Below are 16,654 nucleotides of genomic sequence, written 5' to 3' on the forward strand. Positions count from 1 at the left end.
TTTCAAAGCAGGTCTTTTTGCTGTTGTTCTGTGATTGATTTGCACTTTTCCGACCAAAGTAGTTCATCTCCAGGAGACAGAACCATCTCTTCCTTGAGCGGTAGATGGCTTGCGTGGTCCCATGGTTTGGATTATAACTTTGCATTAGCTATTGTTTTACAGATCAACGGGTCGTACCTTCAGGTGGTTTGGAAATTGCTCCCAAGGATGAAACAGACTGTGTGGAGGTCTACAATTGTTTTTCTGCGAGTCTTGGTGATTTTTTTGATTTTTTCCCATGATGTCAAGCAAAGAGGCACTGAGCTTGAAGGGGTCTTGAAATAATCCACAGGTACAACCTCCAATTTGACTCAAATGATGTCAACTAGCCCTAATCAGAAGCTTCTAAAGTCATGAAATCGTTTTTCTTGGATTTTATCAAGCTGTTTAAGGACAAGTCAACTTAATGTTATGTGAACTTCTGACCCACTGGAATTGTGATACAGTCAATTTATAAGTGAAATAATCTGCTGTACAAATTGTTGGAAATTACTTGTGTCATGCACACAGTGATGTCCTAACCGATTGCCAAAACTATAGTTTGTTAACAGAAATCTGTGGAGTGGTTGAAAAAACGAGTTTTAATGACTCCAACTAGTGTATGTAACTTCCGACTTCAAACATGTATACACACACACACACCCACTACCGTTCACAATTTGGGGTCACTAACAAAATTTCTTGTTTTTGAAAGAAAAGGCACTTTTTTTTTGTGCCATTAAAAGTAACATCAAATTAGATCAGAAATAGTGTAGAATCATTAATGTTGTAATGACGTATTGTAGCTGGATAATCTACCTACATATGTGGTCCGGAGCCCATTTATCAGCAACCCATCACTCCTGTGTCCAATGAGCCATGTTGTGTTAGCTAATCAAGTTTATCATTTTAAAAGGCTAATTGATCAATTAAGAAACCCTTTTGCAATTATGTTAGGCACAGCTGAAAACTGTAATAACAGAAATAACAATTCTATAAGACTATTGAGTATCAGGAGCTCAGAATTTGTGGGTTCGATTCACAGGCTCAGCAAGATGGCCAGAAAGAACTTTCTTCTAAAACTGATCAGGTCTATTATTCCCCCATTCGCAAGAAAATATGGCCAAAGAAACTTTAGATCTCGTACAACTGTGTGAACGTACCACCCCTCTTCACAGGAACCGCGGCAACTGGCTCAAACCAGAATAAAAGAGGAGTGGGAGGCCCTCGTTGCAAAACTGAGCAAGAGAGACAATTACGTAGAGTGTCTGTTTGAGAAACAGACGCCTCAAAGTCCTCAACTGGCAGCTTCCTTAAAAATAGTAACCCCGCAAAACATATCCACCCCCCCACCCCCACCCGGACACCTATCTACAAGCCACCGTCAACCAGTGAAGAGGTGACTCCTGAGGTGCTGGGCTTCTTGGCAGAGTTGCAAAGAAAAAGCCATATCTCAGACTGGCCAATAAAAAGAAAAGATTAAGATGGGCAAAAGAACACAGACACTGGACAGAGGAAATCGGCCTAGAAGGCCAGCATCCTGGAGTCGCCTCCTCACTGTTGATGTTGAGACTGGACAGAGGAAATCGGCCTAGAAGGCCAGCATCCTGGAGTCGCCTCTTCACTGTTGATGTTGAGACTGGACAGAGGAAATCGGCCTAGAAGGCCAGCATCTTGGAGTCGCCTCCTCACTGTTGATGTTGAGACTGGACAGAGGAAATCGGCCTAGAAGGCCAGCATCCTGGAGTCGCCTCTTCACTGTTGACGTTCCGACTGGTGTTTAGCAGAAGGTTCCCTTTTCCATCTCGCCTTGTTCTTTCTGTCTCTGTCAGGTGGGTAAGTTCCTGTCTGCGGAGGAGTACCAGCAGAAGATCATTCCTGTCATTGTAAAGATGTTCTCCTCTACAGACCGGGCCATGAGGATACGACTGCTTCAACAGGTAGTGTACCACACGTCAGAGTACAGAGACGGCCATTACACCAGAATGAGTGTTTSCTGCAGATCTCTTGTTTTATTCCTCTTTCCAACCCCGTCCTCATCTCTCTTTCCTTCAGATGGAGCAGTTTATTCAGTATCTAAACGATGCAGCGGTGAACTCGCAGATCTTCCCTCATGTTGTTCACGGTTTCACAGACACAAACCCAGCCATCAGAGAACAGACTGTCAAGGTATAACTGGCTCACCCAGTCTGTCAGACTGTGATTAACATACTCACACGACCTGATGGCTTCACTCACTTCTTCATTCAAGTGGAACTGACAGGGTTCCTTCCCTGTGGTTAATGGTGTTCCCAACGCTCTGTTGTTGTGTTTTTTATGCCTCTGTCTTTCTCTCTGTCTCCCAGTCCATGCTGCTGCTGGCCCCCAAGCTGAATGAGAGTAATGTGAATCAGGAGCTGATGAGGCACTTTGCACGACTGCAGGCGAGAGACGAGCAGGGACCAATCCGCTGCAACACCACCGTGTGCCTGGGAAAGATCGCCCCCTACCTCAACGCTGGGGTAACTCACTCTCTCTCTTTACCCATCTCCCCTTTTCTCTCCCTCCCTCTGCCTGCCCCTTTCTTCTCTCCCTCTGCCTGCCCCTTTTTTCCCCTCCCTCTGCCTGCCCACCTCTTCTCCCTCTGCCTGCCCCTCTTATTTATGCCCCTCTCCTTTCCTCCACAGACGCGGCAGCGAGTGTTGATCTCTGCGTTCTCTCGGGCCACTAAGGACCCGTTTCCTGCTTCTCGGGCGGCCGGGGTTCTGGGCTTCGCGGCAACGCACAACTATTACAGTGTGACGGAGAGCGCAGCACGAGTACTGCCAACGCTCTGTACCCTCACTMTTGACCCTGACAAGAACGTTAGAGATCAGGTGAGAAGCACTACAAACACCTTACACCCCTCACACATTGAACCACAGGACTGGGACATTTAACATTCTGTTTAGAAATATTTCACCAAAGACAGGCTAAAGCTGCTTCTCCAATAGAAATCCCCGATCACACTTGTAGGCGATGTCATGGCGACGATGACTAGCTAAGCTCATGCGTAGAAACACATCGTCAGCTCCTTAACAGTTGTCTTGAACCGAGTTGCGCCTGTACAAGTCGTCAAATCAAAAGCACTCCTTTGGTATTGTTGTTTTTGACGAAAATGAAAACGTGTCACTCACGAGGTTAGAGTTGTGCCTTTAGATTTCGAGAAAATTAACAAAATTGACTTCTCAAACCCCAAACCTTGGCCTGATCTTTTTCACAAGCGTTCCCAGAAGTCTCACAATGTTGTGCCTCTGGATTTAGAAACTCTGTGATTTCACCCTGCAACATTCCATCTGCAATTGTGTGTGACAATCTATTTTTCCCTACACTCTCATTTCACATTGCAACATTCCATCTGTAATRAGGTTTCCATCCAACCTTTTTATGCGAGTAAAGTACGTCGTATAAAAGAAAAGGTTACGACAGGCCTGATGGAAACTGCAAATTTGGCGGTGAACTTTCCAAATGTCGACAAAAAAAMATATACTCGATACGGTGGGATGTTTTTGTGTCTGTAAGATGTAATTATGCTAGAAATGTCAGTGGAGGTGCTTTTATGTGCAAATATTGATATAATAACCATATCGAAGTAAACTTCGAGTCATGCGATGACATGTTGAATGCTCCTCCCACTACGACTCGGGAAAGCATGAAGTTTATTAGGTTACAGATGAAATAAGTTGTGATGAACTTCACAGGGTGGTGAAAGTGCACGGTGATGAGCTTGAAGCTTCTTTCTGATAAATATCCAGGGTTGTATTCTGGTGACATGATCATTGAAGCTTCTTTCTGATAAATATCCAGGGTTGTATTCTGGTGACATGATCATCTATGCTTCTTTCTGATAAATATCCAGGGTTGTATTCTGGTGACATGATCATTGAAGCTTCTTTCTGATAAATATCCAGGGTTGTATTCTGGTGACATGATCATCTATGCTTCTTTCTGATAAATATCCAGGGTTGTATTCTGGTGACATGATCATCTATGCTTCTTTCTGATAAATATCCAGGGTTGTATTCTGGTGACATGATCATCTATGCTTCTTTCTGATAAATATCCAGGGTTGTATTCTGGTGACATGATCATTGAAGCTTCTTTCTTTTTAAATTTTTTTTATCCCCTTTTCTCCCCAATTTTCGTGGTATCCAATCGCTAGTAATTACTATCTTGTCTCATCGCTACAAGCCATGCGTCCTCCGAAGCACAACCCAACCAAGCCGCACTGCTTCTTAACACAGCGCGCCTCCAACCCGGAAGCCAGCCGTGTCGGAGGAAACACCGTGACCTGGCCCCCTTGGTTTAGCGCGCACTGCGCCCGGCCCGCCACAGGAGTCGCTGGAGCGCGATGAGACAAGGATATCCCTACCGGCCAAACCCTCCCTAACCTGGACGACGCTAGGCCAATTGTGCGTCGCCCCACGGACCTCCCGGTCGCGGCCGGCTGCGACAGAGCCTGGGCGCGAACCCAGAGACTRTGGTGGCGCAGCTAGCACTGCGATGCAGTGGAAGCTTCTTTCTGATAGATATCCAGGGTTGTATTCTGGTAACATGATCATCTATGCTTGACTGCTGTTTGACAAATAAAAATAATCTCGTTCTGTAGTCCATAAGACTCTCATCATGTAGGCTATACCTGCACTGGATCTGCCAGCTGTTCGTTAGCGCACATGCCAATACCAGAGTGGGTACATTCACTATATAACACAACATTTCTGGTGACAAAACCATCAGTAGAGTTGAAAAGGCAATGGAAACCCATTTAACTTGTATTTTTTTATTTGGTACATGGTCATTTTTATGTGCACTACATCATCACACTCATACTTTTATCCACAACAAGTTAATTTGATGGAAGCACATCTCTGGTGGGAAAATCTGCGTATTTTATTTATGCATATTTTAGAATATTTGCATGAAAATCTGTCGCCAATTGGATGAAACTTATTTTTTTCTGTCCTTCCTCCCTCAGGCATTTAAAGCCATCAAGAGTTTCCTGACAAAGCTGGAAACTGTTTCTGAAGATCCAACCAAGCTGGCTGAAATAGGTCTGTAAACAAGCACTGTTCTCACATTAAAGGGATACTGTGGGATTTTGGCAATGAAGTCCTTTATCTGCATCTGCATTTTTTGTTATTTTTTTGTGTTCAGTATTTAATTGTAATTTTATTTCACCTTTATTTTACCAGATAGGRTAGTTGAGAACAGGTTCTCATTTACAACTGCGACCTGGCCAAGATAAAGCAAAGCAGTGCGACACAAACAACAACAAAGAGTTACACATGGAATAAACAAACGTACAGTCAATAACACAATAGAAAAAGTCTATATACAGTGTGTGCAAATGAGGTAAGATTAGGGAGGTAAGGCAATAAATAGGCCATAGTGGCGAAATATTTACAATATAGCAATTAAACACTGGAGTGATAGATGTGCAGAAGATGAGTGTGCAAGTAGAGATACTGGGGTGCAAAGGAGCAAAATAAATAACAGTATGGGGATGAGGTAGTTGGATGGGCTATTTACAGATGGGCTAGGTACAGTGATCTGTGAGCTGCTCTGACAGCTGGTGCTTAAAGCTAGTGAGGGAGATATGAGTCTACAGCTTCAGTGATTTTTGCAGTTTGTTAGATAGCATTTACTCATGAAACTAACTAGCGCTAGCTGTACCTGAAGACTTGCAGTCATTGCGCTATGCTTGTTAGGAATCTGAGTACAGCCTTTGAGTGTCTAATATTATTTATCTCCCTTTCACCCTAGAAAAGGATYTGATGTCATCAGCCCAGCCGGCGGGGGCAGCAGCCAGTTGGGCAGGCTGGGCAGTGACGGGGGTGTCCTCTCTGACCTCCAAGCTCATCCGGACCGGCCCGGGGGCAGAGGTGGGCGGCCCGGCCGACAAKAACCCTGTTGCTGCTGGTACGGCCTCTCCTCGCACCGGGAACCCTGTGACAGATGGGGTACCCGTGGGTAAGGAACTGAGTTATGAACATGATACCTCTAAATCACTCAGATCTTAGATATGTTTCTGTTTAGGTCATTGTGTACATTAGGGTGGCATCCCCCACAGAAACATAGGAAGAGCTGGCAAAGCTGTACCCATCAGTCCACAACTTACATTCACCTTTTCACCTCACCGTTCTCTTCATCCCTCCATCTCTCCTTCCTCCAGGCTCTGAAGTTAAACCACCACCGMCCTCCATGACTCTACCCTTTGCTTCTGGCCTTGCTATCCAATCAGACTCCCCTAAGGTGACAGAGAAGGACGAGGAGCCAATTGGAGACCGTTGGGATGACGAGGACTGGGGAAGTTTAGAGGTACAGTTGAAGTCGGAAATTTACATACACTTAGATTGGAGTCATTAAAACTAGTTTTTCAACCACTCCACAAATTTCTTGTTAACAAACTATAGTTTTGGCAAGTCGGTTAGGACATCTACTTTGTGCATGACACAAGTAATTTTTCCAACAATTGTTTACAGACAGATTATTTCACTTATAATTGACTGTATCACAATTCCAGTGGGTCAGAAGTTACACTAAGTTGACTGTGCCTTTAAACAGCTTGGGAAAATCCAGAAAATGATGTCATGGCTTTAGAAGCTTCTGATAGGCCTAGTTGACATCATTTGAGTCAATTGGAGGTGTACCTGTGGATGTATTTCAAGGCCTACCTTCAAACGCAGTGCCTCTTTGCTTGACATCAATGAGAAAATCAAAAAGATCAGCCAAGACCTCAGAAAAACAATTTAGACCTCCACAAGTCTGGTTCATCCTTGGGAGGCAATTTCCAAACTCCTGAAGGTACCACGTTCATCTGTACAAACAATAGTACGCAAGTATAAGAACCATGGGACCATGTAGCCGTCATACCGCTCAGGAAGGAGACGCGTTCTGTCTCCTAGAGATGAACGTACTTTGGTGCGAAAAAGTGCAAATCAATCCCAGAACAATGCTGGAGGGAACAGGTACAAAATATCTATAGTAAAAGTAAAACGAGTCTATATACACATAACCTGAAAGGCCGCTCAGCAAGGAAGAAGCCACTTTTCCAAAACCGTCATAAAAAAGCCCAGACTACGGTTTGCAACTGCACATGGGACAAAGATTGTACTTTTTTGAGAAATGTTCCTCTGGTCTGATGAAACAAAAATAGAATTGTTTGGCCTAATGACCATCGTTATGTTTGGAGGAAAAAGGGGAGGCTTGCAAGCCGAAGAACACCATCCCAACCGTCAGCACGGGGGTGTTAGCATCATGCTGTGGGGGTGGCTTTGCTGCAGGAGGGTCTGGTGCACTTCCACAAAATAGATGGCATCATGAGGATGGGAAATTATGTGGATATATTGAAGCAACATCTCAAAACTCAGTCAGGAAGTTAAAGCTTGGTTGGCAAATGGACAAATGACCCCAGGCATACTCCAAAGTTGTGGCAAAATGGCTTAGGACAACAAAGTCAAGGTATTGGAGTGGCCATCATAAAAGCCCTGACCTCAATACCATGGAAATTTGTGGGCAGAACTGAAAAAGCATGTGCTAGCAGGAGGCCTACAAACCTGACTCAGTTACACCAGCTTCTGTCAGGAGGAAATGGGCCAAAATTCACCCCAACCTATTATGGGAAGCTTGTGGAAGGCTCCCTGAAACTGTTGACCCAAGTTAAACAATTTAAAGGCAATGCTACCAACTACTAATTGAGAGAGTGTAAACTTCTGACCCGCTGGGAATGTGACAAAAAATAAAGCTGAAATAAATCATTTCTCTCTACTATTATTCTGACATTTCACATTCTTAAAATAAAGTGGGATCCTAACTGACTTAAGACAGGGAATGTTTTACTTGGATTAATATCAGGAATTGTTGAAAAACTGAGTTTAAATGTATTTGGCTAAGGTGTATGTAAACTTCCGACTTCAACTGTAATTGACATGAATGGGAATTTGACAGTTGGGACCGTGGGACGTCAACTGTCACGGAACATGGGAAACATGGAAATAGTGTTCTGTTTTGAGTGAAAGACAGAGATTAATGACTAATTGATCACTCACTCTCTCCCTTTCTTTCTTTCCCCACACCTCCAGGACCCAGAGAAGGTACAGGCAGCAGACCCAGATGACTGGAACTCCTCTGATTGGTCAGGAATGTCATCTGTCAAAAAAGAAGGCCAGTGTAAGAGGAGTACGTGTTTGAAGCAGAGTGGTTTGAAGGCAAGAGTGTTTGAAGGCAGAGTGTTTGAAGGCAGAGTGTTTGAAGGCAGAGTGTTTGAAGGCAGAGTGTTTGAAGGCAGAGTGTTTGAAGGCAGAGTAAAAGATAATAGCACTGTAAAGTAACTACCACTCACACTTTTTGAGGAGAAATGCACTTACTGTGATGTGTGGTTCTCACCTAGGTATCTTAAGATGATTGCACAAACTGTATTCTCTCTGGCTAAGTGTGTCTGCTAAATGACAGGAATGTATTTACATATTCATCTGCAAAGTGTTGAAAGTTCCAACCTACTGAACAGTGGTCCATGATCTAAAACCATTTGAGTGCTGAAACTTCATTCATTGCTGTCTCCGTCTCCATCCAGGTGTCTCTAGCCTCCTCTGAGGCAGTAAAAAAGCAGAGCTCTGATTGGAGCAGCTCGGGTTGGGATGCCGACGACAGTTGGTCCAATGAGAAGGAGGCTGACAGCCAGGGTCAGAGTTCACCGGGAGAGGATGGGTGGGGCAATGACTGGGAGGAGGAGGGTAGGKCTGCGCCAGCCACTAAGAGTGCTGCTTTGCCGGAGGGGGTTCGGTTAGCCAGCGAGTATGACTGGGACATTAAGGGAGACACGCAGACTGACTTCCTCGCCAATGTGTCTCAGAGAGCAACGCCCACCCCCACTGCTACGGTGAGGAGTTGAGGGGGGCTTTATAAATAAAATACTTTGACAGGAGTAGGCTTTGTGTTTTGAAGAACTGACAAGCAGGTTTGTCAAAATGGAAAAGTTTGGTGTTGATGCTAAGTGTGGAATGGTTTTGATGTGGAAATGGAAGGACATCACGGTGTGTATTTTAATGCGTGTGCATTCTGCGTGTGTTTTCTGGTTCATGCTAGGTTGGTGACGGCTGGAGTGCAGAGCCTGCTGGAGACTGGGGAGCCGAGGAGAGCTGGGAGTCTGTGGACGGAAGTCCAGGTGAGTCTCAACCTGCTCTAACGTCTCTACTTCATTATTTCTCTCAATGATCTGAAACCAGGGAGTCATTTAACAAGATGCTATTCATCACGATAACAGACGTCTGTCTCTATTTCCTAAGCAGGCCTAAGCAAGGCAGAGCTGGCCAAGAATAAACGTGAGGAGAGGAGGAAAGAACTGGAGGCCAAACGGGCAGAACGCAAGGCAGCTAAGGGTCCTCTCAAACTGGGCGCTCGGAAACTGGACTGACTGGAAGGAAAAGGAGGGCTGGTGGAAGACGGGAAGCAAAGCAGACCYTGTGCTGTGATAACTTTTCCCTGACTCCCACAGAGAGGCTGGACTGTATGGAAGGATCAACATTCCATAATCAAAAGAACAAGAGACACTGTGAACTTGACGACAGTCAGTGCAAGCTGCTCGTTGTTTGAGAAAGAGATAAGAGGCTGAGACACGACTCATCCAGAATCTTCTGGAGTTTAAACATTACATATTTACGTTGTAAAGAAGTGTATTTGTCTGAAAAGGACTGTGACAAAAAAATCTGAACATGATTTTATAAATAAATGATATCAATGTTGTAATTTCTGGTACAATAATCCAGACATACTCTGAGAAAAACTTGAGCTAGATTTATTCACCACAGTGGGTGTTGCAGCTGCACAGCACACCTAGAGGTCACACACGGACATACTGTATATTTATACCTTCCGACTAGGCGGAGTCACRTCCTTGTATTTCTAAMATAAATAATCAGTCTCTGTTGCTGGACAGGAACTGAGTCTMTTCCTCCTCTTGGTGTTCTCGTGTCCCAGCCTGAGTCCGGAAKCTTCCTMTTCCTCCGTGCCTTAGTTATTGGGAGTACACATTCCTACAGTCGACTGCKCTCCACTAGATAAWTACACTTCTCATGCACAAAGAGCTGAAACTTAACAATACTTTCATTCTCTAAGAATATAAAAGATCTATATATTCATWATAAMAGTATTTAAWGATATAAAACTATGGATATTAGACAGTGCTYTAGAACAGTTATTAGGAWCCATCAGCTGTAACCCCAGACACATGGTTCCTATTCAACTCTCATGGGATCATTCTGGTACTCAGCCTTTGTACTTTACCTGTGCCCAAATACAATGCACATCAAGCATTCCAACTGCCCATAACACGATATAATTACTACTGTTAGGCTAATTATACAATTATAAACAGATTCAAAGTGCTCAAGTCAAATAGTCTCTAAAAAAAATATATCAAGTGTGTGTATATGCTGAATGTATATTTGACATATACACATAATGGGTTATGAATGTTTTATATGAGCTGTCATTGCAGAAAATAAGACTGATAGTCTTCATGCATGGTCTGTATATGGGACTTACCTACCAAAAGACATATGGTACTTCCCTGAAGGGTAATGCTGGGACACGTTCACAAGGCACAACGTTGTGAAACAGAAATAGTTATGTAGAACAAAACATGCCTCTTGCATAGAATAAGGAATCATGTCAGGTCTATTCATGATATTTCTATCTTCAACGTTTGCCTACTGAATGTGGCCCTGGTCTCTGTTGATGAACTGTACGTCACTGTACGCAGATGAATAATATAGACCAGGCTATATCCCTCTGAGCCAATCAGTTATTATTATTAGTGGTGGTGGGTTGACTGACTTGAAGCCAAACTATTGAACATGGACAGTGTTATCATGCAATTTTACCTGTAGATTCCTCCTATATATTTATGGGTCACTGAGCTATTTAATATCAAATCATAAAGTGCAAGATATTTCTGGCCATCACCTATCTTGTTAGAGTTGGGTGGGTCAAGGAGAAGGTTCTGTTTGTGCCTTTGTTTGATGGCAGCACTATTTACTGGTGTTATGTGGTCAGATGAGCTGTGATGTTAAATATGTTGTGGGTGGGGAGGGAGGAAGTCCATATGGGAAGGAAGACAGTAAAATCAGATGCATTGTTTTTATAAAGGCGGAACTTGTGTACCATGTGAACAATTCCAAAACAAAACCATGACAATAAAATACACAGTGTGTGATTTATGTGAAAGGGTGTGCACTGTTTTACAAAGATATTCAGAACAATTTTCACTTCTGCCAAGAGTCAACATCCAAATCCATTGAAGTTCTTGTGGGACTTGCAGTGTGCCAACAGAGGTGTTTCTTTTGTTTACTAAGACAAGTATAAGTTAAGTAGACTCCAACCTATTAGAGACCAAACAATGTTTATAAAAACATGTACAAACTGTTAGCTTCTAATTTTCAGATTACAAACTCAATGGACACTATGAAAGCTTTAACCAAGTTATTACTACCCTTTTGGTCGTCTCCTCGTTATCCCAAACATTGCATCATTATTTCTAGGCAAGGAGCTGAGTGATCTGGGCCTTAAACGGTTCCTCCCTTATCAGTACTGCACGTGACTGTGTTCCCTTCACTCAGCCCCTCCCACGCTTCATTACGGCACCCCTCATGTCTCTTTTATAACTAATGATTATAATAGTTAAAGCTCAAAACAAACCTATCAAAATTTATATCAAAGGGATGTCAAGACTTAATCGACTAAGCAAAAATGCTAATAAGTCATTACATCTATAAACAAACTCACTATGTTTTTTAAGATCAAACACCAGTTAAGATTTCAAATCTTTTCAATCCAATTTTTTATTTAAAGTATGATTTTGTTCAAATCAAATTATTTTATTGGTCACATACACATGTTTTAGCAGATGTTATTGCAAGTGTAGCAAAATGTTTGTTTCTAGCTACAACAGTGCAGTAATATCTAACAATTTCACAACAATACACACACATGGACACAATCCAAAGTAAAGAATATATAAATATTTGGACGAGGCAATGTCGGAGCGGAATAGACTAAGATACAGTAGAATAGTAATATGAGATAAGTAATGCAAAATATGAAACATAATTAAAGTGATGAGTGTTCCATTATTAAAGTTTCCAGTGATATCAAGTCTATGTATTTTGGGAAGCAGTCTCTAAGGTGCTACTGATGGCTATTTAACAGTCTGATGGACTTGAGATAGAAGCTGTTTTTCAGTCTCTCGGTCACAGCTTTGATGCACCTGTGATGCACCTGTTCATAACGCTGTCAGTCATTACAAAGCGATATAAGCAGCATTAGATGTATCCACTTCAACCCTAACCAGGAGTAGTTCTGTGGATCCTTTTATTTTTTTATTTAACGAGGCTAGTCAGTTAAGAACAAATTCTTATTTGGCCAAACCCTAACGACGCTGGGCCAATTGTGCACCGGTTGTAATACAGCCTGGAATCGAACCAGGAGTAAAAAGACTAAAAAGTAAAAAGTGTGATGTCTTTAGCACTGAGATGCGGTGCCTTGGACAGCTGTGCCACTCGAGAGCCCTGGGTCCTATAGACAATTTTCTTCATGATAGAAATATTAGAACTTCAGTGGAATACCATTTTATCCCATTATAAAGAGTCTACATAAATATGTTAAAACTATATAGGTTGGGAAACTTCATAGGTACTTTACACCACTGCTTATAAGCTAAGTAAAAATACTTGAAAGTACTACTTAAGTCGTTTTTTAGGATATCTGTACTTCACTATTTATATTTGACAACTTTTACTTCACTATTCCTAAAGAAAATTATGTACTTTTTACTCCATACATTTTCCCTGACACCCAAAAGTACTCATTACATTTTGAATGCTTAGCAGCACAAGAAAACTGTCTTATTCACACTTATCAAGAGAACATCCCTACTGCCTCTGATCTGGTTGACTCACTAAACACATGCTTCGTTTGTAAATTATGTCTGAGTGTTGGAGCGTACCCATGGATATCCGAAAATTAAAAAACAAGAAAATGATGCCGTCCGGTTTCCTTAATATAAGGAATTTGAAATAATTTATACTTTTACTTTTGATACTTAAGTACATTTTAGCCATGACATTTACTTTTTATACTTCAGTATATTTAAAGCCAAATACTTCAAAACTTTTACTAAAGTATTATTTTAGTGGGTGACTCACTTTTACTTGAGTAATTTTCTATTATGTTATCTTTACTTTTACTCAAGTATGACAACTGTGTACTTTTTCCATCACTGCTTATAAGTAACTGACAATAAAAAATAGCTAGCTTAGTCTAGCAGCCTGCAAGGTTATGGCCCCGCCAAGGCTGTACACCTTGGAATTATAACAGACACTTTTCCTCCTTTCCTTTGTGCTTTCAATTCATGTCTGTGTAACTGTAAAAAAAAAAATATTATGGAAATACTCAACCCTTCCTTCTGAAATCCCCAGAATTATACAAGTGACGATGGCAGTACTGGAGTTAAATAATTAATCTATTAGGCTTATTGGTGACTGGCTGCTCAGGAAGCTATTATACAGTTGGTCACTTATATTCTTCTTCTTCATTCTTCTTCTTGCTTCCACCTCCAAAGATGGCCGCTGCGATACCTGCAACAGCAAGGACTCCGAAGCCCACCATTGCAGCCATTCCCACAGTTTCCACAGCCTGACGAACCTGGGCAAAAAAGACTAACATTAATTTGAATGAATTGAATGAATGACTGATTCAGAAACAGTATTACAGCATAGATGCTTTGAATGTATAACAAGTACACCAGTTACTCTACACTCACGTGTGTCTTGACTAAGTTGAGAATGTTATTACATCTCACAAAATTACTCTACGCTGAGCACAGTACAACTAGCGTTGAGRACCAGTCCACTGTACCTACCTGTCGAGACTCAGCCTTCCCATATCTCAGKTCTGTGACAAAGTGCTCACAGTTCCCCCTGAAGACACAGTAGGGCATCTCCTGGTCCACATAGGCCTGGGCTTCCCTCAGTATCTCACGTATGGGTCTGACCTATAATGATAATATAATAATAATCCTACATGCCATTTAGCAGATGCTTTTATCCTAAGCGAACTTGCATGCATACATTTTTATGAGGGTGGCCCCAGTAGGAATGYAAATCACTATCCTGGCATTGCAAGCACCATGCTCTATCAACTGAGCCACACAGGATCACACAGGCTGTGTCCCACATGGCACCTTATTCTCTACATAGTTCATTACTTTTGACCAGAGGCCCATGGGGTGCCATTTGGGACACAGCCCTACTGTACTTACTGCTACTGACCTGGTACTTCTCATCCAGCTGGTTGTTTACACACCACTGATCATGCCCCACCACGTCCCAGATCTCTTCCTTCTTCACCTTAGCCGTGTCACTGAGCACAGACATCATGCTGTTGGCCCTGGCCCCAGGTCCCTCGGCTGGGGAGCAAAGAGACATGGGTGAGGGAGAGGGAAAGTTCCAAGGGAGGGGGTGCACAGACAAGACATCATCAGTYTCAAAGTTGAGTTGAGTTGTATGTACTCTATATCTACAGTATATCAATTGTTGAGTACACTATATCAAGAGTATTACTCACAGGGTGGGGCCAGGTGAACAACAAAACCGTCACCAACGTACAAAGCCCAGTGCTGGTAGTTCCCTCTGAATATCTCTATCAGATCCCCTGGCTCCGGCTTCTTATCATACTGTCAACAATTTTTTTTAAATTATGAAACCATTAAGAATGATTTAGCAATCTGTGTATTGGCACATACAGGGATGTTGCTAGACACCATCTTGTTAAAGTGCCAAGTATGCATTTCTCAAAGGGAAAGTTCTCAGATCAGGGAACTATAAAAAGTTKTTCAGTCATGACTCATGCATTGTACAAACAAAATGTAAATATGTTCCAAACAAACAGGTAAGACTACATAGAGACAGAGGACACAACATAAGGACTGGACTTTACTTACCAATGTTGGAGCCATGGTTACTGTTATTTCCTTTACACAGCTTTGATTTCCCTTTACTGAGCTTCGATCTCAACCCTTTATGTCAAAACGAAACCAATGGGTTATATTTAAAATGGGGCCTGTTTCATAACACAAACTCACAAATTATTAATCAGACTATTGGCAAATAAATTGAACACTGATCTCATTTCACTTTGTTTTGGTGTCTATAAAAACATGAATTATGCAACGAAATAGATCGCTAGCTAACTGACCACAGACAGCACACAACAGCGACAGTGTTTGCGTGCTGTCAAAAGTCATGGCATGACTTTCGATCAGAGTTAGCTAACTAGCTATTTGTAATCTTCCTCACACACGTATTTCTGTCCAGATACTAATTTAAATACATTTAAATTCTTATAACTTACAGTAAGTTCGGTGTCGTGGCCTCGATGTTGCTTACTTTCACTTAGAACACAGAAGTAAAAATCAGACGTCAACTTCTTTTTCTTCCTCGATGAGGTTTAACTTCTTCCTCGATGTGGTTTAACTTCTTCCTCGATGAGGTTTAACTTCTTCTTCGATGAGGTTTAACGGCGGTTGGCATCCAATAAATGTTTCATTACCGCCACCTACTAGACTGGAGTACAACTCCCTTATACTTTGCTTAAATAAATAAATAAATAAATAAACAAACAAACAATTACCCTACCATCTAACACTACACTCACAATTTAAATCTATTTAGACCTTCCTCAGGTCAACAACTTGAAAGGACGGGACACCACCACTTAACACACCCTGTAACTCCTGATTTATTTATTTAACAGTTATTTTACCAGGTAAGTTGACTGAGAACACATTKTCATTTACAGTAAGAACTTGGGGCATAGTTACAGGAGATAGGAGGGGGGATGAATGAACCAATTGTAAACTGGGGATGATTAGATGACCATGATGGTATGCGTGCCAGATAGGTATTTAGCCAGGACACCAGGGTTCACACCTCTACTCTTACGATAAGTGCCATAGGATATTTTGTGACCCCAGAGAGTCAGGACACCCGTTTAACGTCCCAGCCGAAAGACAGCACCCTACACAGGGCAATCACTGCCCTGGGGTATTGGGATATTTTTTTAAACCAGAGGAAAGAGTGCCTCCTACTGGCCCTCCAACACCACTTCCAGCAGCATCTGGTCTCCCATCTAGGGACCGACCAAGAACAACCCTGTTTAGCTTCAGAAGCAAGCCAGCAGTGGGGATGCAGGGTGGTATGCTGACGTCAAGTCTCACACACCCAAATACCTCTCTGCAGCTGCCACCACAACCTACATTTTTTGTGACTTACGTTCCATCCCTGCAGTACAGTTGACAACCATTGCTATAAATTCTAAAAATCCAATCTTACTGAAACATAAACYTCCCTTTTTCAGGACCCTGTCTTTCAAAGATAATTGGTAAAAATCAAAATAACTTCAAAGATCTTCATTGTAAAGGGTTTAAACACTGTTTCCCATGCTTGTTCAATGAACCATAAACAATTAATGAACATGCACCAGTGGAACGGTCGTTAAGACACTAACAGCTTACAGACGGTAGGCAATTAGGGTCACGGTTATGAAAACGTAGGACACAAAAGAG

The 16,654-nt window shown here is 42.2% G+C and overlaps 2 protein-coding genes across 2 annotated transcripts in view; one reads left to right on the forward strand and one right to left on the reverse strand.

The window, feature by feature from the left end:
- Positions 1 to 9,908, forward strand: part of LOC111965936 (N-terminal kinase-like protein) — an 18,132-nt gene extending 8,224 nt beyond the window's left edge. Inside the window, 12 exon segments of the mRNA XM_023990365.2 lie at positions 1,851 to 1,958; positions 2,074 to 2,187; positions 2,364 to 2,519; positions 2,685 to 2,873; positions 5,012 to 5,087; positions 5,800 to 6,006; positions 6,209 to 6,354; positions 8,118 to 8,189; positions 8,191 to 8,214; positions 8,609 to 8,914; positions 9,121 to 9,199; positions 9,321 to 9,908. Of these exon segments, the coding sequence (XP_023846133.2) occupies positions 1,851 to 1,958; positions 2,074 to 2,187; positions 2,364 to 2,519; positions 2,685 to 2,873; positions 5,012 to 5,087; positions 5,800 to 6,006; positions 6,209 to 6,354; positions 8,118 to 8,189; positions 8,191 to 8,214; positions 8,609 to 8,914; positions 9,121 to 9,199; positions 9,321 to 9,448 (1,605 nt within the window). The 3' untranslated portion in view covers positions 9,449 to 9,908.
- Positions 9,909 to 13,298: 3,390 nt separating this feature from the next.
- On the reverse strand, positions 13,299 to 15,543 carry LOC111965937 (phospholipase A and acyltransferase 4). The gene is made up of 6 exons (XM_023990368.2): positions 15,442 to 15,543; positions 15,032 to 15,106; positions 14,656 to 14,764; positions 14,361 to 14,497; positions 13,952 to 14,083; positions 13,299 to 13,734 (listed from the first exon to the last, which is right to left on the reverse strand). The coding sequence occupies exons 2-6, from the start codon at positions 15,044 to 15,046 to the stop codon at positions 13,603 to 13,605; spliced, it is 525 nt and encodes a 174-aa protein (XP_023846136.1). The 5' UTR covers positions 15,047 to 15,106; positions 15,442 to 15,543; the 3' UTR covers positions 13,299 to 13,602.
- Between the last annotated feature and the right edge of the window lie 1,111 nt (positions 15,544 to 16,654).

The sequence above is a fragment of the Salvelinus sp. IW2-2015 genome, linkage group LG6.2, assembly GCF_002910315.2.
Source record: "Salvelinus sp. IW2-2015 linkage group LG6.2, ASM291031v2, whole genome shotgun sequence".
Lineage (NCBI taxonomy): Eukaryota > Metazoa > Chordata > Actinopteri > Salmoniformes > Salmonidae > Salvelinus > Salvelinus sp. IW2-2015.